The 21,468-nt window shown below is 37.4% G+C and overlaps 1 protein-coding gene across 1 annotated transcript in view; it reads right to left on the bottom strand.

The window, feature by feature from the left end:
- LOC149535939 (uncharacterized) overlaps positions 1–21,468 on the bottom strand; it is a 96,420-nt gene that overhangs the window by 14,711 nt on the left and 60,241 nt on the right. Inside the window, exon 11 of the mRNA XM_089807763.1 lies at positions 20,080–20,261. Coding sequence (XP_089663889.1) covers positions 20,080–20,261 — 182 coding nt within the window. The remainder of the gene's footprint in view (positions 1–20,079; positions 20,262–21,468) is intronic.

Here is a 21,468-nt window from a genome sequence, read left to right as displayed (position 1 = left end):
TACTTTTCCCTTTATCTCTTCTACGTGTCAATTTTAGCCATCCTCCTCACCTGTAAGGTTGCAATGCTTCTCCTTAGAATCAATGATCTTCCCTTTGCTCAAATTGCCCAAGCTTAGCTAGGTTTTTGTCAACTCTTGTCCCTGATGGGGAATTTCAAAAACCTTATTTGTTTCCTTGGTCATATAGGAAATTGTTAGAGTTTGCTGAAAATACTAGATCACTGATCTATTGGCTTGCCTATCATGGCCAGCCACCATGGTGCGTAATACAGGTTCAAAATCTTTTATATCAAAGATCGACATTGTAATAATCTTATCTACCTAGGCTTTCCGTAACACCTCTTTCAAGGGATGGTTGTCTTCCCCATGCTCCCACCAAGTACAACATCCACTTCCCATGACACTTTCAAAGGTAATATTGGCAGCCGTAGTTCTTTCTGCACTTTTTCCTTTATCTCTTCTATTTGTCATTTTAGCCATCATCCTCACCTATAAGCCTGCAATGCTTCTCCTTAGAATCAATGATCTTCCCTTTGCTCAAATTGCCCAAGCTTAGCTTTACCATTTTGCAGTATATGAAGGAACCCCAAGTGTCTTTAATTCTCTTTCTACTCCAATCGGTATTGTGCACGTGGCTTGTTTCTACACTGGATTTCTCTCTGTGACGCACCCTCATACTTGTCCTCCTTAGTCCTACCTTGTTTTGTGCTCCGTATAGTTTGGCCCGTACTTGAGCTGTTCGTACTCCCTTTTCTGTTAGTCGTATGGCCACTCCTTTCGTACACCGTAAGTGACCATATGATGTCCCTTCCTCCCTTGTGTCATACGGCTGATAGGACCCGTACGGTGGTTAATCTCTAGCGAGCACAGGGTTTGTACGACTGTCCTTGCTTCTTATCCGTACAATGCCTTCTCTGCCTATACAATCAAGCTTTCTTCTAATTCATACAGTCATCTATATGGCAGCCCATACAACTCCTCTTTTTTGGGTTTGTACGGAGGTAATCTCACCCTTCTTCCTTGTACGTTGTGCAGACACGCTCGTCCCTTGATGACTTGGAGACTCAATCTAGTATGGCCCCTCTCCACCTGTACCTGCTTTGCTACGTATGCTAGATATCTAACTCGTACATTGATTGCCTCCCTCCCCTTTATGTACCGTACTTGTACGGCTGATATGGCAGCCCATACAACTCCTCTTTTTTGGGTTTGTACGGAGGTAATCTCACCCTTCTTCCTTGTAAGTTGTGCGGACACGCTCGTCCCTTGATGACTTGGAGACTCAATCTAGTATGGCCCCTCTCCACCTGTACCTGCTTTGCTACGTATGCTAGATATCTAACTCGTACATTGATTGCCTCCCTCCCCTTTATGTACCGTACTTGTACGGCTGATATGTGCTTCTATATTCAAGCGAGTGGTTCTTCCCACTTTTAAGTCATTTGCTAGTCCTTTATTAGGAGGTCCACTAATAGGGTTTGATTTTAATATTTCCTCCTTAGCGCCTTTTATTATTCCTCCTTTTACCTCCTTATTGTGAACTTCTCTGATTATGTCCATGTGGCATGTGGAATAAATATTTGTCCTCTAAATATAAAGCTTCAATTTTGATCCTCTAACCAAGTCTTTTAAAGGATGATTATCTAATGTCGACAACTTTATAGGTCCATTTTCTTTCATTTCCATGATTTTGAATGGACCTAGCAATCGAATTTTAAATTTTCTTGGCTTTATTTCATTTTTTTTGTTGTACTTGAGTACTAGTTGGCCAGGAGCAAAATTCATTCTCTTCAAATGCTTATCATGTCAAAAATTTTGCCTCCTTTGTGCCACTTCTATTGCCCATTGGGTTAGTGTTCTAGTTTCATCTAGTTTCATTAGAGTATTGAACCTTTTCCTTAAACTTTTGACATCTCCAACTTGTGTTACATTGCTATTCTCAAACTTGGCACTATATATCCCATAGGCATCATTGCCTCTTGCCCGTACATCAAATGGAATGGGCTTTTCCCGGTAGTGGCTTTGTAAGTAGTTCTATATGCCCATTAAATAGCCGGGAACTTTTCCTCCCAATCTCCTTTTTCAACTCCACAAGTCTTGTACAGGATTGTCACCAATATTTTGTTTGTAGACTTCGCCTAACCATTTGGCCTAGGATAGTATGGACTGGAAAAGGAATGAAAAATTTTGTACTCACTTGTCATTGTCCTAATTGCTTGATTTACAAAGTGAACCCCTCTATCACTCGTCAACTGCAACGGTATGCCAAACCTGATTACCATCTTCTTGTACAAAAATCTCACGGAACTAAGGGTTGTGTTATCAAGGAGTGCTCGTGCTTCTACCCATTTTGTGAGGCATTTAGTTGCCACCACTATGTATTTACATCTCTGGTTGTTGCTTGTAGGTAAGGATCCTACAAAGTCCAATCCCATCGTTCAAATAATTCTTGTGGCTGTGATGGAAACAATGGCATGAAATCCCTTCTTAGCGGTTTGCCAACTCTTTGGCACGTATCACAGCTCAAAACCCATTCCCAAGCATCTTCCTAAAGTGTGGACAACCAGTGTCCTACCAACAACACCTTTCTCATTGTCGCATTAGGTCCCATGTGGCCCCATGCTAACACTTCATGGGATTCTCTCAAAACTCCTAGAATTTCTTCCTTCGTAACACATCTCCTTCATATCCCATCTGGTCTCATCTTGTACAATAATCCCTCGATCAATTGGAATGTCCTTTTGAGTGCAATCTTTCTCCTCTCCATTGTTGGCATCTCTCTTGGAAAGGTAGCAGTTGACAAATATTGTCCAATCCTTTCGTACCATTGGGGTAGTACAATTTGAAATAGGTGGGCATCCGGAAAATCTAAACTCACTCCGCTACTAGAGGCTTCTCCTAACTTAATTCTTGCTAACTAGTCTGCAATTACATGATTTTTTCCTGGTTGCACTATGATCTTAAAAGTAAATTCTTGCAAAAGGATTAGCCATCTACTCACTCTCCCTTGAATCATAGGCTTGTTCACCAAATACATTAATGCTTGATGGTCAACAAAAATTTTAAGGGAGTAGCTAGTAAGTAGTGTCTAAATTTTTGTAGTGCATAGACCATACCTAATGCCTCTCTTTCAGTGGTACTACAGTTCCGCTCCACTTTTGACAGCATGTTGCTCTCAAACTACACTAGGTAGTCTAGTCCTTCCTAGTTTGCGCCAGAGTGGTCCCTATTGCATAGTTAGAAGCATCCACATGAACATGGAATTCTTTGCTCTAGTCAGGGTATATGAGAATTGGAGCACCTACCAGCCTCTTCTTTAGCTCCTAAAAAGCCTCTTCCTGTTCTTGCCCCCAGCAAAACCATTCTCCTTTTCTAGTTAGTTTTTCTAAGGGTAAAGATACTTCGACAAATCCTTTTATAAACCTCCTGTAGTACCCAACGTGTCCCAAGGACTTGACATCAGTTACATCTGATGGAGCTTCCATATCTAGAATGACCTTGATCTTGTTGGGATCTGTTTTCAATCCTTCCTTGCATACTATATGACCAAGAAGTCTACCTTGTGGGACCATAAATCAGCATTTCTTTGGGTTCAAGGTCAGCCTTGCTCTCTGTCAACGATCCATGCATTCACAAATGACTCTGAGATGATTCTCCTTCCCGCTAAAGACGGACCAATCGTCGAGAAAGGCTCTGAAATTCCCTATTGACATACAATCAAAGATATGTAGTATGAATCTCTGAAACCTGGCTAGTGCATTACACAACCCAAACAACATTCTAATATAGGCATAAACCCCATCTTCAACAATAAATGTAGTCTTTAGCTTATCCTCCTCAACAATAGTGATTTGATTATATCCTAAGAATCTGTCCATGGAGTACATTTCATGGTCGGTTACCTCTTCCAGGATGCTATCCGTGAAGGGAAATGGAAGAGGATCTTTTACAATTACCACGTTTAGGCACCTGATGTCAACAAATATCTGGATTTGGTTGTCGTCCTTCAATGAGATGACTATAAGAGATACCCATTCACTAGTTTGTACTTTGAAAATTATCTCGACCTCAAACATTTTCGTGATTTCTTCTTGAACTTTGGTTGCATAGTTCTTATTCATTCAATACGATCGCTTGCATACTAGTCTTGCTCCTGGTACTACTGGTATCCGATGCACACACAACTTTGGAGGTACTCCTTTCTAGTCCCTGTACGTCCAAGCAAAGAGGTCCTTATACTCCAAGAAAAATTTTAAAGTTGCAGCCTTCAACACTGGGTCCCAATCGTCCCCTATAAGAATCTCCTTGGGTTGATCCTTTTCACCAAGGTTTATAGTTTGCAGCTTGGCCTCCTCATATTCTACTTTCTCCTCAAATATATGTGTTGGTTTATTGTTGATAACAGTCGCACCGTCCCTATATTAAAACTTATAGCCCTCCCGATATCCTTTCATTGGTTTGGCTTCTTGGATTTGCAACATATTGCATTCTGGCTGAAATACTTCATAGTCTCCCATCTGCCAATGAAACAAGTCGTTAAGAGAGCTCGTCTCATCTTTCGAGCACTCCCCCAGTCGAACTACTCCTTCATCTGGGTCTACCCCTTCTCTAACTTCACCCTTCGACTCAAAATCCGATGCTAGGTCCTAACTCACAAACTGGTTCTGTAGGTCTATTGTGTACTTCCTTCCGTCTACTAAGATGGACAAGTTATTTCTCTTCCAATTTTGGGTGGCCTTTCTTGTTACTAGCCATCCTCTTCCAAAGCACATTGTACCTGTTAAGGCTTGAAATTTGCACCCTACTAAATTCAATGAAGTGAATTGGAAATTTCAGGTAACATGGAATCACTCATAGGCAGTGGGATTTTCCCGAGTGAATCTCTAGGTTATAGGTTGACTCCTTAAGATAATTAACTAAGTTTTTGAATACTGAAACAAACTAGATTTGATAGGAAAAGGGAAGAAGATGCAAAAATAAAACCTTAAAAATTGAACCTAGCTAATAGGTGACACACAAACTTATTGATACAAAACACACGTATGACTTCACTTCGTAACAACTCTTTTATGACTAAAAAACTTCTATTTTATAAAGGCTTGCATAAATATTTCACAGTGAGGTTCTGAAGAAAAAGTTAAGGAAAAGATACTATTTCACTTAACTATCCTAAAGATGTGACACACACACTGCAACCTGCAAACAAACTTACAGTTCTGCAATCTGATAAGAGTTGAGACAGATCAAAAGGAGTCCTAAAACTAACTATTTTCTCTTATCTATCAAACATTTACACAGAATTTGCAGAAAAAGAAGGTTCGTAATCAATCCCAAGAAAATTTGCTTCAAAATTATTCCATTCGCATATTGAGTCTCCAAAAATGAGTTACAAAAGACATAGAAAATACACTAAGGACATCAGGAAAAATGTCACAAAATTCCTCCTCTGCAAAAGCAGAACCCGCTCAACGAAAAGAGCCCAGGAGACTAAATACAAACCCCCTTGGAGTTGAATCCATGAAAAAAGCCTCCAAAGAAGGGATCAATACTCATCATAATGATGACTAACCGCCTCATAACCCCCACTAAGTCATAATAACATCTATGACTCACTCAAAACTGCCCCAAAAATGTTCCAACTATTTAGAAAGACCCCTAAAATGCCTAGGCAAAGTCAAATTCGACCTTGAACTGCCTCCTAGAAATACTCTTTTAATGACAAGTCAATAGATTCCTAAGAAGACATCGAAGGCTTGACATATTCTCCTAAAAACCTTCCCCAAATGACTCAACTCATCAAATAGAATTGAAATCCATGTTACTTCTTTAACATATGGCAATTCGACGCATAAGACAAAATCCCATGAACTAGGATAGGTAATTTATGACAAAAGAGTATTTGCATTTTAAAATAATAAGATTTTGTAAGGTGACTTATTATTTACCACCTTATAAAACTTATTTTACATTAATATAAACACAAACACACTAAGGTGCTAAGAAATAAAACTCCACCCCTTAAGGATATAACAAAGAAATAAACAAAAATCACCCCACCCCTCACATGGACTTCAAAAACTTATACAATTTGTCTTAGGGCAACACTTAGTTGCAATTCAAACCTACACTTTGTTCATTTTCATTTTTTGCGAATCTGGAGAGTTTGAGCCACTACTAGGGTTTGAGGAAAACTGATACAACTTGATTCCATGCATTTTTTAGCATATTTTGGTGTCTAAACGCCATAGTAGAAACACTTGAGTCTGCTTTACTGATTTCTCATGCCATTTTCATGTGACTTTCTTGATTTATTGTGCCATCTTCGAGAAATCTGGAATTCTCGTCCTGCCATTGATGAATTTGGAGAATTTCTCCTGTCTTATCCACCTTTGAGGAGATCCTTGTCTCGCGTATTGGGTCTTTGTCAAGCACTTTTAGAAAGCTCGAAAGGCAAAAATAGCTAGGGTTTGTTGTCCTTTATTCTTGGCCGACATGAAAGGAAAACTCTTACAGCATGAGCTCTACTTCTTTGAAGGTATTTTCATTTATTCTGGAAGTCGTTTTGTAGTTCTTTTCACCTGCTATGGATGAATTTCTTTCTAGAACAAGTTGTAGTTTTGATACATGTGACTTAGCATTTTTTTAATTTTTTTTTAATATCTTTTGATGCTAATGTGGTGACTTGGGTAGACGTTGTCATTCTAGAATAAATTTATGAATTTCAACCCTCTGTTATTCCTGTGCCGTGACTTGGAGATGTTGTAGTGATTTTTTTAATGCTGCTATTATGGCCACCTTGGATGAGATTTGCTGCTATTTTCGAGCCCTTCATTTAGTTGTGGCTGTAGTTGGGAGCTGTAAGTTGTGTTTTAGCTTTTAGCCTGTGTCGTCTCAGCTTGTAGCTATTTTCTCTCATGAATCACCCCAAAACCACTATTGGCATTATATTTAAAAGCAAATTTGAGAATTCTCATACTCTTTATCTAGGTATTTTGTATATAAGTTCTCTTGTTTCTTCTTTGAATCTTGATATTTTCTGTTGGGTCTTGTTCAGCTTGGAGATTTCAGTTGTAACTTTGAGAGATATTGAAGAAATCTGAAACTTTTGCAGCTCCGGTAACTAGGGTTTCTTTCCAGAATTAAACCCACTGATGGGTATTTATCTTCCATTGCTGCTATTATGACATACTCCTTGCTTGTCGTGACTCCTTACTCTTGTAGGTGTTCTTTCACTTCTGGCCCTTACTCTTGGTCTTAGACCTGACTTGGGTTTGTAGCAACAAAAATTTCCTTTTGGCACATGTCGAGGATCTCACTTTTTTGTTACTGTCTACGGCTTTTCCATTTCTTTTAAAAACACTGAGCTGCTCACTTATCTTTCTGAATATGACTTTTTAACTATGTGCATCTTGCTTCCACCATTATTCCTTCTCCTATGCATTTTCAGCTACTAGGAAGTTGACGCCATGATTAGAACTCCCTTTTGTAAAAGTCTGAAACTTCTCCACCATGGATATAATGATGCTCATGTTGATGTAATCTTTAGTGTTTCCATTCCGTTTATCCTATTTAGCTTTGACAATTTTTCCCTTTTTTGAAACTCTTTTGAAAGGTAAGTTCTTGTCGTGAAACCCATAAGGGTTTTTCTTCTCCTTTTACAGCTTCATTTTATTTCACAGCTAGATTTTGGGAAGTATCTACAGACCCTCAACTTGTCTCTTGAAAGGTTTATTTGACAATCAATAAGCCTATCATATATCTTGCTTTGCATCTGCAATAATGTATTGGACAAGACATGTAGCATTTACTTTTATCAACAACATAATTTTGTAATGCACTTACAGCTGTAGCATTACTCCTTACTTGTTAACAAGGCATGTTCTGATTTTCTTTAAAGAAACTATCTGATGTATTTTCTGATGCTATCTGATGTATTTGCTGATGCCATTTCTCTGCTAAAAAAACACCTCTTTTTTCTATGCAAATGTATAAAATGGCATTAAGATAGGATAAGTATGCACATGGAGAGGTATTGTCATTGCTTAGATCTTTCGATCTAAACCATTCTCTTTTCTCTTGCAGGTCATAAATGAAGCTTTGGATACAAGGCATGGGGCAGCTAACAAGGGGGAGCAATCAAGAGGAGGTTTAACCAGTCATTCGGCATAGGCAATGACTGGTTACCTATAACCTTTTGCATATCTATTCCTTCTTTTGATATTCATTACATTTGTATAGAAAAAAGATAGGAACTTAGTAATAAAGCAGCAGTGGCTACTCTTACAGTCCTTTGTGTGAGAGATGTATATTCATTTGGCATATCAGTTGCATTTCATCAAATGTATACCTTAGTTTTACTCATCTTTTGATAATGAATAAAAAGGACATTTTCAGCTTATTTTTCATCTTTTGTATACAATAGAAAGATTTGTAAGAAGCATATCTGATTGTAAACATGAACTGATCATGCATTTTTGTGAAATCTTTTGCATATATGAAACTGAATTTTCACATAAGTAAAAATCAGTAACAGTGCCCTTGCTTTTCTAGGGTGATCACCACAAAATCCAGGAAGAATTGTTGTGTACCGATTACCACTTTTTGCGCCATCAAGGTTCCTACTGGCTTGATTCCATGCTGATCTACACCCACTAGTTGGTATGTGGGTGGCCAACCTGTGGGTTTCCCTATTGCCTTTCATGTTTCCTCAAATAAGACATTCACGCCAAATCATCTAGCGATAATAGTATTCGATAGTTTATACCCTATTATTTCCATCTCAACCACTACTGGTGTCTTTCCTATCCCTATGGTGAATAGGGTGTTGTTCTCCTTTCCTTCTTGTTCTTCTTCTTTCTTTTCCTCTTAAGGGGGTATCCCTTTGATGCTTATTCCTTTGTTAATGATACCCATAGCTGGGGTAGTGTTTCCAAGAGATCGGCAATTTTCACAGGAATAGTGGTCTCCAGAACTTATTTCATGATGCTTGGTATAGGCCAGTTGGTAAGAAGTTTATCTGTAACTGCCTTCCCTTCTACTGTCATGTTGTCTTGAATGTCTTTTCTTGCTTCATGAAATCTTCCCTTTTTCGTAGCAACATCTGGGTGAGCAAGTTTCTTGGCTTGCATTCCTATGATAGTAAAGACTTCTTGTTCTTGTTCTGCAATATCCAACATGTTCACCCCTTTTTGCCTAGGGTGATTCACATCCTCATGATTGCCTGGTCTGCACCATTTACACAACATTCATTTGTTTTGTCCTCCTCTATTCTGACAATCTCTTGCAAAATGTCCCCATTCATTGCACCACCTACATTAGATCATAGGTCTTCCCTTAGAATTATATTGGATTGCTCTTTGGGGGTGTGTTGTTATTGTTGTTGTTATTACTATTATTATTAGTCCCCCATCTATTATTTCTATAACCTCTAGGTGAGGCTTCTACATTTGTATTTCGTGGAGGGGTGAAGGGTGGTGTGGATTGTTCTCCCTGGGTGAAGAATACTTGTGCGTTTCGTACTTTTAGATTTTAGGGACAGTCTTTGATTGCATGTCCCAACACCTGACAGATCTCACAGAATGTTTTTCACGGGCATGTCCCTTTTGTATGGCCCTCTTTTTCACAGTCTGTGCACCATAGTTCCCTCCCTTATGTTTTCTCTTCCTTACTTCTTATTACCTCCTTCATTAATCGCATGATATCCTTCCTCAGAGCTTGGAAGGTCTTGGATTCATCCTCGCTTTCTTCTGAGCTTTCACTCCTGCTTCCATGCCTTTTGGCCTTAGAGGTTTTGTTCTCACTTTCTATATCCATTGCACGAGTACACGCATCAACAAAGGATGATGGTGGAACTATTTTCATTTTTTTTCCTTATGGATGGCGTCAACTCTTCATTAAACCACCTTTTCTTCAGTCCATCCACAGGCTTGTTGTCAAGCTTTCCTATCAATTCCTTCAGCCTCCTACTACACGCTCTGACCGATTCATTCTTCCCTTGTCTTGTATTATAGATCTCTGTCACTATTTCAACATCGTCCCGAAGGAGTCTAAATTCTTCTTCGAACACTGCACAGAGATTATTCCATGTATTCTTCTTGCCTGCCTCCAAATCTGTATACTAGTCGATGGCTATACCTCTCAGTGAAGTTGGAAATGCTTTTAGCCACTCATTTGCATCGTTCTCTCCATTTGCTTGCCATATGGTTATGCATGTTTTGCAGTGATGTGCGGGGTCCTCCGAGCTGTCCCCCATGAATCTATGGAGTTTTTTGTCTATCCATTGCCATTCTTCTTGGGACGCTCCCTCTTGATAGGCTAGATTCTTGAGTACTTGTCCCAACAGTATCTCCTTCTCCTAGGCTGGAGTTTTGTTCTTGTCGATGCTCTCTGCGTGCAAGGGTTTCAGGATTTTTGCACCCTGCCTTCCTTCCTGGTGTCTCAGATTTAGCCAAATTGGCTATTCCTTCGATTGTATTTTCAATCAACCCTTCTTGGATGCGCAAGTGGTCCCGTCATCCCCTTAAAAGATGACATCTTTCCTCCTGTTGTTGGAGGCGTAATGTCCTCAGTGCGACTTCCTCCTCAATTTCTTCCTCTAGTACCTGCATGGGATATTTGTTCGGAATCAAGGCATGAATTGGTTTAGTGTCTATTTGTCTTCCGTGAATTATCACACTCCTCCAGTTGTTGTTCCCGTGTCCTTTCGACGAAATACTGGAGCAATTGTTGCCTTCTTCATTTTCTTTATGTTTCCGCTCTTTCTTCCTCCACACGTACCAAGTTTCTTGCCAACAGTCAAGGAATTTGTCCGAGTAGACCATACACCTAGTGGTACCTAAAGGTCATCCCATATCGTACTCTCTGGAATCGCTCTCCCGCAAGATTTCCTTTGCACGTACTAGTCGACAGAAACTTCCCAAGTTGTCACCAAATCATGTGTCTACTGATCTTCTCTGGTTATTTCCTCCTCTTCACAGTCATTGTTTGTTACTTGTATACATGGTAGGAAGGGTCTTCCCAGTACTCCTTCCTGTCTCACCGATGACCTCTAGGTTCAAACTTGGGCAACGATGCCAAAATGTAGAATGGTGATTACCACACATTATACAAAGTACCAGAACATAGATTCAATAATATAAAATTGGACATTCATTATAAGTACCAATATACCAAGATGACAAGGGAAAACCATTACTTTTATTGATTACCAAAAACATGAGTACATCATCAATATTCCAAAGTTCTTATATAAGGCTTGGTTGGTTGAGAAAACCAACCAACGTATTCTCTCACTTCCTAACTACCCAAACCCTACAAGCTTAACTAGTTCTAATTACAATATTACTTTATTACGTACTACAACCTACAACCAGAGTCTATATAACACTTAATAAGTTTAAAACCACTAATCAAAAAGGAAATATAAAAAGGTTCTATTGTTCTTGAGGATTAGTAACTAAGTTATTAGGTAAATTTTTAGGATCCCGAGCAGCAATATGAACTTGTGCAGGTTGGGATTCCTTGAAAAAATTGGTAAGCATTTCTAGTTGAACTTGATACACTTGAAGATATGCTACTTCAAACATTTGGATTTTGGTCTTTTTGGCATGGTCTATGATATCAAGGACTTGAAAATAACTTGTCAACAAAGAAGAAAAACTTTTCCCCTAGGGCATAGGATTTGAAATACTAGATTTGGGTACAATGGATGAAACAGAAGGAGGTGTACTTGATTATTCGTGGCATCCTTAGGAAGGGCAGGCAATGACATTCCTCTTTTTGCAAAGGTAATATGTAATGTCCCCATTTTTGGCGAGCTCCTACAGTGTATTGTGCCAATCCATTATAGTGACTCTCATGAGCTAAAAGGGTGATTTGGGCATCTTTGTTGTGGACTTACTATTTTCAGTAAGTCAAATCTAGACAGTTGCCATATGTGACAATGCAAATGGTGGCACTGGTAGTTGGTCGTAACCGTCATTGAATGGAGCTATTTATTGCACGAGTTCATTTTTTATTAAATATTTATTTTAAAAAATTATTAGAATAGCACTTTATTATAATAATGTTATAAAATGATGTGTTGGTGATGTTTCTTAAGTGAAGTTGCATTTGGGAAACTTTGTGCCTATGGGGGTTATAAATATGAGCCCATTTCATGAGAAAGGCACCCAATTATCCAATTACTTATTCTCTTTTGTTGTCTTGGTGACATTCCTAAGGTTCTGATTTGTAATGCCCTTGCTGAGGTATAAGGGATTGGAGTTTTGAGTTGTGCATTGATTCTACAACTGAAGTATTTTGGATCAATTTCTGAGTATAGCATCTTCCATTTCTGTTAATCCTATTGCTTGGAAGAAGTCTTGGTGGTTTGATTTATTTGAGCTTCTCTATTGTTCATCCCTGTAGCTGAGAAGTCATAAATGCTGAAGGAATTGCTCGTGTTTGGAGAGAAAATTATTGTTGCAATTAGACATAATTACCTACGATCTGTATTGGAGGATTTGTTCAGAGGACTGCCGTCTCCATTTAACTCGGCTGATTTTAGAGCTGGTTGAGGCTGCAATTGCATCTTGAGCCTCTGCGATGGTTTGTGTAACTGCGGTATTTGGCTGGAGGTTGTCATTTCTTTCCTGAGGCAGCATTGTTCTATGTGACAGGCCTGCGATCATCTTTTATGATCTGCAAACAACCGCTTGAGCCTACAATTCATTTTAATAGCCCTGCGCTTCAAGATTGAAGCCTGCGATTTCAAATTGGGGTCTGCAAACAATTCTCAGGGGGCATCGTTTGAATTCTTGGATGCCTGGAGTGTTCTTTGAGACTTGCAAACTTATTAATGTGGATATAGATGATACCAAATCAAAGCGATTATTCAGCATTGTGCATATCATTCCAAGTTTTATGTTCTTTATTTTCAGTTAATGTAATGTAATTTGTAATGCATTTTGAGCAAACAGTGAATGGTGGGAAACATAGTTTGTTTATCACTAAACTGGTACAATAGATTGGCTAGCAGATTTGTGCAAGCAATTGGTATTAAATGTAATTGATTTCTATCTGGACATTACATAAATTGTTGATTTGTTCAAAACTAGAGTGATTTACCTATATACGCAGTAGCACAAATTGGTATCATAGTAAGCTTGCCAAATGTTCGATGGAATGCCAAACACTGTTTAATGAGGAAAGTTGGAGTCTATCTATGCTATACCGGTTGGGGTTATTACATAAGAGGTATTTGCACATCATCCTTTGCTTTTGCAACTTCATCTCTTTGAAAAGCCAACAGCATTTGAGAACGCGTCATAACCGCATAAGCGTAGCCAAAATCCGCCTCAAGATCCGTATCCTAAAAGTGCATATACCAAATGCTAGAATCGCCAACTGCTTCTTCATTTTAAGTGTATAGGGAGCAATGTCCTCCATTTGATAATCATCTAGTAAGAAACCAGTTTGATCACTTTCAAAGTATCCCGTAGCGGATTTCCCTTGCGGGGCTTCAAATGCAAGCCTCTTTGAAGAAGAGGGAAGCTTTCCCTAATTCTTTGTTGCATATTTGTGAGAAAAATTTGGAAATGTCATTCTTGTGATATCCATATGCAAAGTAGAAAATGACCCTTGAGAAAATTTCTTTTCAAAGCAACTTGTTTGCCAACTTTTGGACCATAGAGTCAGTACTGCTTAAAGTTGAGCTTTGGCTAGAGTTTGAGCATCCTCAATTTTATTATTTTTGTTTCCAAAGTTTGAACATTAGCCAAAGTAGTAGGAATAGCTCTTCTTAATAAGAAGCTAACTTATGGAGGTTGACTATTGGTGAAAAAGCACTTCAAGTTTTCTACAGTGGGTTGTGAAGCAACTGGAATCCAATTCGCCAATTTATTGAACTTGGAAATGAACTTTCACATGCCTTCATGTGCCTCCTCCATTTGGGTAAGTTGAGCAAGTGAAGCGTGCTTGTCCTCGATAGGCTTGAAACGCTCCTCAAACTTAGTCTTCAAGGAATCATGGCTAGTAATAGCCCCTATAACTAATTGTAGAACTAGTCAACAAAAGTACCTTGTAAAGTCTCTATGAAGAGCCTTACAGAAACATCTTGGTGTTCCACGCCCAACACAACACATGCAATATAGGACGTCTCAATGTGTTCATAGGGACTGGGTAGGAGGACCCAGTGCGGCATTGCAAAAAGAGCCATAGGGATTGGGTTGGAAGACTTAGTGCAAAATTACAAATTATGCCAAAAGATTTAAATAAAAGTGGTAAAGAGGACAATGACTATTTGCTAAGAGTTTATACAAGGACGTGATGAGTTATAGTAATCAACTGGTTCATGAAATTTGATGCTTGATCCACAATCTCTTGGGATGCGTTGAAGAAGGCATTTGAGGTTGAGTTTTAATTGCTACAGGATGATAATGGGATCATTACCAAAATTTACAACTACAAACAAGGGATACATGAGAATGTATGGGCTTACAACCCTATGCTCAAGAAGTAATTGGAAAAATCAGAAAACCAACTAGCAAATGGACTAAAGTAACAAGATTCATCAAGAGGTTGATCCCTTCATTGAGAAAGGAAAAGTAGGTAGTACCTCCATCACAATTCCTTGATGCATACACTGGACAGCAAGAGAAATTACAACATCTTCCCTGGAAAATGAATAATGGATGATGATGACAACTCCAATGAGAGTAGTGATGATGAATCCAAAACCATCCAAGCCCTGTGACAAGATATGATGCACATGATGGAGTTTAATGTTGTATTGTCCCCAAATTTTGGTGTTTATTTCAGTATTATTCAGCTTAGTGTCCTATTTTATTTGTAGTAGATCATTTAGGACACTTCGATTCACATTCACTATTTTTAGCAAGTCATGAAATGTTTGATTTATACTTACTATGACATCATATCTATCTTTGGGAATTGGATGGATTGTTCCTGAGATGATATCGGCATTTATCAAGGGTTTAATGATTTAAATTTAATTTTTTAGGTACTGACAAGATTAAAGTTAATTATATTAATTATATTAAAAGACACTATGATATAACGACATAAAGGACTATTTTTAGTAAGTCATGAAATGTTTTGTTTATACTTACATAACATCATATCTATATTTGGGAATTGGATGGATTGTTCCTGAGCTGATATCGGCATTTATCAAGGGTTTAATGATTTAGCTAAATTATTAAAGTACAAACAAGTTTAAATTTAATAATATTAATTATATTAAATGACTTTATGATATGATGGCATAAAGGGGGTTAAGTGTATTCGAGTCATTTACTTAAAATTACTTTATTTAGGTACCTAGGGAGTTATAAGGTTTTATATAATAGTGTTTTATGGAGATAAATGACAATATTGAGAGATATAAGGTGAATATACAACTAATAAGCGACTTTAAGTTAATTTAAATTATATAAGGGGTCACTTTACTATTATTCCCAATTGCAAGTTAATATGAGTATTAAGAGGGAATTTTTAAAAAGGTTTTCTAAAAACTTTATGAGAGGATTATAAAAGGGGGTTTGAGAAAGTCATTTACAAATCCTGGTTTTGTTTAATTTCTCTAAGAAGCTTGAGAGCTTTGGCTTTCATTTCTAGGAAATCTAAGGATGGAAATCGTTGGAGTTTCTCGGTTGTGTGGGCAAAAATCCATTCAGCCTATTGTGTAGATTCATTCCAGAATTCACGTTGAGCTTATTGCAGGTTGAAGGCAACACATTTCAGTTTGGGACAGCTTTGGACATATTTTATCATCAAGGTTGCAGGAAAGCATGTGAGAATTTTTGGTACAAATTTGAAGAGTGGCGTGGTGAAAATCTCATCATAAGAGTGACCAAAATTTATATTAGAGGTCTGCAATTTCAATACGGTCAAAAGATAATGGTTGTTTTGTCACTTTTGGGGAGCTAAAAGTTCATAGGTTCATCCCTAGCCCTAGCAGCCTCATTCTAAGGTCTAGCCATTTGGATTTGTGGAGTTTTGACCAACAATGAAAAAGGGCTTGATGTACAGACATCTAGGGTAGAACTTCCAATTTTGCATCAGTCATTAATCCATCTTTTTTGGAGCGGTCAGCTAGAGGGTTATTCATTGCAACGACCAGGGCAATATTGGTTCGGGTCCAGATGAAATTGAGAAATTAGTTCATTGCATGCAAAGGTTTGAATATAGACTTATTGGACTGTCATTTTGTGATCAGACTTCAGCATTTTGATGTGACTGCCACCTGGATCTAATACAGGTATGCAATAAGTGATTTATAATTTAATTTTTGGTCCTATACACTGTCAATATTTTATTATTAGATTATTATCAGCAATATGTGCTTGTCAATTTGTTACCTTTTCATGAACATTGCATGCCAATATCCCAAATGAAAACATAAACACAAAAACCCAATCCAAACTCCAGAATACAAACTCGGAAACAGAACTGAGACACTTGCATGCAAAGTGTTTTGACGTAATGTCAAACTATCTAACTGAAAAATTAAGGGTAGAATAAGCAGGGATTGTTAAAGCCAAGAAAAGGAATTCCAAAGAAAACAAAGAAATCTGGTACACTAATTGTAAAGAAGAAGATCACCTACAAATAACCTGTCCAAAACAATTATTTAGTGACATTTGGCAGCTACTGGAATATTCCATCAAGGAATGCCCATACAATTTTTAAAAAAACCCACAAGTGCTCTTTACTCAGAAAACAATCGATCCCACAATCCACACCACCAAAACCATCTGCTAACTCCAATACATCGTCTAGCGGGTACCAGAATAGGCAAGGAAATAATAACAGTAACACAAGTGGCCCATGAAGCAGAATACAGTATGACACGAAGGGAAGAAAAATCATTCAATGTCAGAAGTACAGCAAATGGGACCGCTTTTCTCAAGAGTACCAAAGTGGTCAAAATAATGTGGGCATGTTGTGCGAGTGGTGCCGACTTGGCAATCATGAAGATACCGATCATCTGAAGCAAGATGGAGTGAACATGCTACTCAGAGAGGATCAGGATAAACAAGTCCTGACAATCACAGGGGTACAAAGGAAGAAGGCAATATACCCTAGTCCCCATATAGAGGAGGAGAGACTTTGAGAGGCTACGACATGGAGGCCTGCTTTTGGGAGGGTGGCAACTTTGAAAGAGGCAAGTACAACCAGAGAGTGAGCACTCCAACAAGCAGAGGGTGCTAGAAATGATTTGATTGCCCATGTTAGCAAATTTTAGACGCAACTCACCTAATAGACCTGGCTCACCACCACCAACCATAGATGTCTTATGGCTTTGGAGCCCACCTTGGCAATGGTAGGCCCATTTGATTGAGTGAGAGGTTAGATTTTAGCAGCAAAAGGCAAAGTTGATAGAGAAGGATGCTCAGTTAGCTGAGGAGGAGCAAGGGTATAAGGCTACAATCCAAGAGATAGAACACTAAGAGTGATCTCATTGAGATAGTTGTTACAATTAAGGAGTCAAGGGAATGTGAGCTCATGGTTGAACATGACTTGAAGATTCAAGAGCAGATGCAATGCCTTCATCATCAGCTCTCCATTTCAGAAGCCACATCAATCTCAATGTCCTCCACTTGTCCAGGTACATCCTCTCACCCTCCTCAATAGCTTTGTTGTACATAGCCCCCATTTTCGCTCCAATCGTCCGGAAGACAAATGACTTTTTTCAGGGGTACAAATGTAGACCAAATGTGCCAAGTTAATTATGGTGTAATTGTGCCATTCCTTCGCAACGAGTAGTTTTTTAATCGAGTACAGTCTATAAATGGCCATTTACTTATTTGCATATCATTTGAATGAAATAAAATGCTCTATCTTTCTAGAGATATTATTGTGTTTGATGTTCTATGTTTTGTGGGCTCTACTCCCATTTTCTCTATGTTGTAACATAACCCTATTGGAGTAAACAAAGGTGTTCACACAAGTAATTAACACTCTTTCATTGCACTTCCAAGGGAAATTTGGAACTAAAGATTTAAAAATACGAGTGCGTATTGTAAGAAAAATAAAGGAAAGCCTAGAGATATGTTTCTTGCCATATTAAAAAAAATTTAATACAATTGGACTTTGCTCAATACAAAGGTCTTTTTTCTATCTTTCAAATATTTGAATTAATAAAGAATGCCCTTGATGTATGGTTAAAATTTTATTTGAATATATTGTTATTTTAATTTTTATGTAATAGAAGAATTCATCACTCTATTTACTAGTGGCGTTTTCTCAGATAATCTATTACTTTTGGGTATAGTTGCTTGTCAAAAAAATTGAAGAATAGAAATGTTCAACTTCAATATCTTTAGTTGTTCAATGTTTGCATATAATTCTTTATAATCTTGCATAATTTATATGAAATTTGGTCTTATATAATTTTTTTGATGGACTGTTATGCACCTTCACACTAGAATCAAGTAGGACATGGAGTATTGTAGAAATCTAGTCTTTGGAAACAATAAAGTACATTTACTTCATTTGAACTTGCAATAAAAGTGACTTGCACAAAGACCATGTTATTAGTACCAAAGTGGTACACATTTTGAATCAGAGAATGACAAGATTTTTATGACTACACACATTTGAAATGGATTTCTCTACAAAGTGAGATATATAAGTTGCAGAATATTAATCTTTAAAGATCACCGAATGTTCTATGGACCTAGGCAAAGGGAGAACCTTAAGTTACTCAAAGATATCTATAAAGGAAGCAAGCGTGCTATGAATCTCTATATATCCTTTTCTATGACTATTGAAATTGCAAACTTCTAGGTGGTGTGGGTATCTTTCACTACTAAATTGTTGTCAAAGGTACATTTCACCGTCCTTGTGCAACTCGTAAGTGTTACAATAGGCACCATAAAGAAAATGGCAAACATGTTGATCAGGTTAAATGAGATTGCAATAATCCCTGATAGTCATTGTAGATCAAAAACTCACCCAAAAGCTTGCCAGCTTGCCAGGCAAAACCCTTAGGCAAATAGCTCACTTGGGAACTTGGTGGTGTGTAACAAAATGTAATCAGCAATATGAACATTAACAAAAAAAACTATATTCTACAATTCATGGGCTAAACTCTTAATTTTATTTGCTCATGGTATCTCTATGCTACAGAAATGCCTTTTTAAGTTTCAAAAACAAGTTTTTATCCCTTTTCTCAAATATTTAACATTTCTTTTCTGAATTTCTCCTGTTTAAATAACTTTATTTTTTTAAATCATATGCTTTGCCAATTTTTCCCCAAAATATTTTGCTGTTATGCACTGCTACTATGATTTCTTATACGAACTATTACTGATTGATCCACCCCTTGTCCATTGGTTAGGCCATTTCATGTTATGGGAATTTATTTATTTTAATTTCTTGTACACTTAGTTTGAATGGCCATAAGCTGTTTTCAACTGTATACTTTTGGGAACACTTACAATTTTCTGGGTTTGAAGATTTTTATTTTATGTAAATACAAAAACATAAAATGTAAGAATGAACATAAAAAGGCAATCAAAAACACAGTTGCCTAAATCTTTGATCAGGAGAGCCCGTAAGCATGAGAAGGAGAATGGAAAATCTCTAGAACCATGGGAATCCATATACAAATTGAGAAATCTAATAAAAGAAATAATCAATAGTACTTGAGAAAGCTTATATAGAGTGGTGAGTAGTACAAATAAATGATATTTTTAAATTAATAGTTAGATATGTGGTGACTTGGACCTTAGCTTCGCGAACATCTCAGGATGTGATTCAGTGATAGGTATAGATGAAAAACAATACATTGGTGATCCACTTGACCTGTTAATCCTAGCAGGGATCATGAAGATTACAATTGGCAAGCTGAGGCTTTGCGCCAAAAATGCAAGGGCTAGGGACCACTGAGGAAAAAACTACACTTAATCCAAAATGATGTGATCAAAGCAAGATAAGATGCCAAGGAAACACTTAAATACAAGAGGGCAAATCAGGACTTGCCTGGGGATGGCAACTGTGAAGAGATGAACCAAAAAAAATAATGGAAATAACTATGCTGGTCATGAAATTGTTCTGTGCTTTGTTATGTACCTGCAATTCCCTGCATTAATGGCATCACAAAAAGACCAGAAATCTTTCTGTTGCAAGGCAGATCCTTGTGTGGTATGTCCAAAGTCCCTGTCCATGCGCACCCAAAAGTAAACAGCATCTCCATGCCTGGCTGTTGTAACTGCATTTATCAGTTCCTTTTCAGCAACTGCAGAAAGAGAAACCTAAACACAAGAAAATCTTCCAACGTCATGCGGGAAAAATACGTACTGCTAGTATCTGCTTCTTTAGCACATACAAGTAACTTCAAATTGTCATTGCAATACTTTCAGTCATATCTTGGAACATTTTAATAGCTTTACTTATTTATAACAGACCAAGCCAGAATTAACATGTCTAAATGAAGCTATAAATTGATTACGATAACTTCATTGAGACTGCACTAGAAGCTCACAATATATACAGGTAATTTTTAAATCTCTCATTATAATTAAACCCCTTATAGGTTAATTTTTCAATAATTACATATTTAAAATCTGCCTTTCTCAATAAGTTAATTTTCAATTTGCATACTTTTTAAACCCTAAAAATAAATTGCCTGTCTAGAAATTTCCCCTTTGCAATAATCCAGAATTGACTTAAGCAGATATTACATATACAAGTTCAGTGCCACTTAATCGACCTTTGTTCTTTTATATATATTATATATCCACTTGATCTACATTATCAATGAGAAATTCAAGAATCAGAAGTGACATAAAGGCCTACATATTCCAAGATAAAATTAAGAAATCTTCAAGGTTATGTAATATTGGTACCTACATGTACAGATAAAATGTAACATCATCCATGTAATGCAATTCTAGTGAAAGAACAAAAGGTATGAAAAAAATCATGTAAAAAAAGCAATGACCTGTGAAGTAAAAATGCAGCTATGTTATACTATTGAAACCAATCAAAATTGAAGACACATTCATCACATATCAACCTCATACATACAAAAGTAATCTACAAAAAATACCCAATAATGGATTACACTACAAAAAGCTAGATAGAATCAAACATCCATTAGTACAATGCAAGTGAAGAAGCTACTAACCTAGAGGTGTCATCAAGAACAATGATGTCATATATGGATCTTAATGGTTTACTAAATATTATTCACTCAGAAAATAGGTAGTTTATTAAGTCACACGTGGCAAAAATGTGCACAGTCGCCTACACCAAGGATGAGCGACACTTCGATTTAATGATGATTGATAAAAAGAAGAACAAAAGAATGTCACCTTATCTACACACATTCTATCTGTGCTCAAATCCAGTGAAAACTTTTGTGCAACATTGGATTTGTAAGTCATAGAGAAACATGAACTTGTTCAATAATTTGATGTACTCAATGAAAGATTTAAAATGAGCTTCAACTAGTGCTTC

The sequence above is a fragment of the Cupressus sempervirens genome, chromosome 10 (assembly GCF_028749045.1).
Source record: "Cupressus sempervirens isolate cs-2001-9-10 chromosome 10, ASM2874904v1, whole genome shotgun sequence".
Taxonomy (NCBI): Eukaryota; Viridiplantae; Streptophyta; class Pinopsida; order Cupressales; family Cupressaceae; genus Cupressus; species Cupressus sempervirens.
Note: the sequence above shows the minus strand (reverse complement) of the source record. Positions and strands in the feature narration are given on the sequence as shown.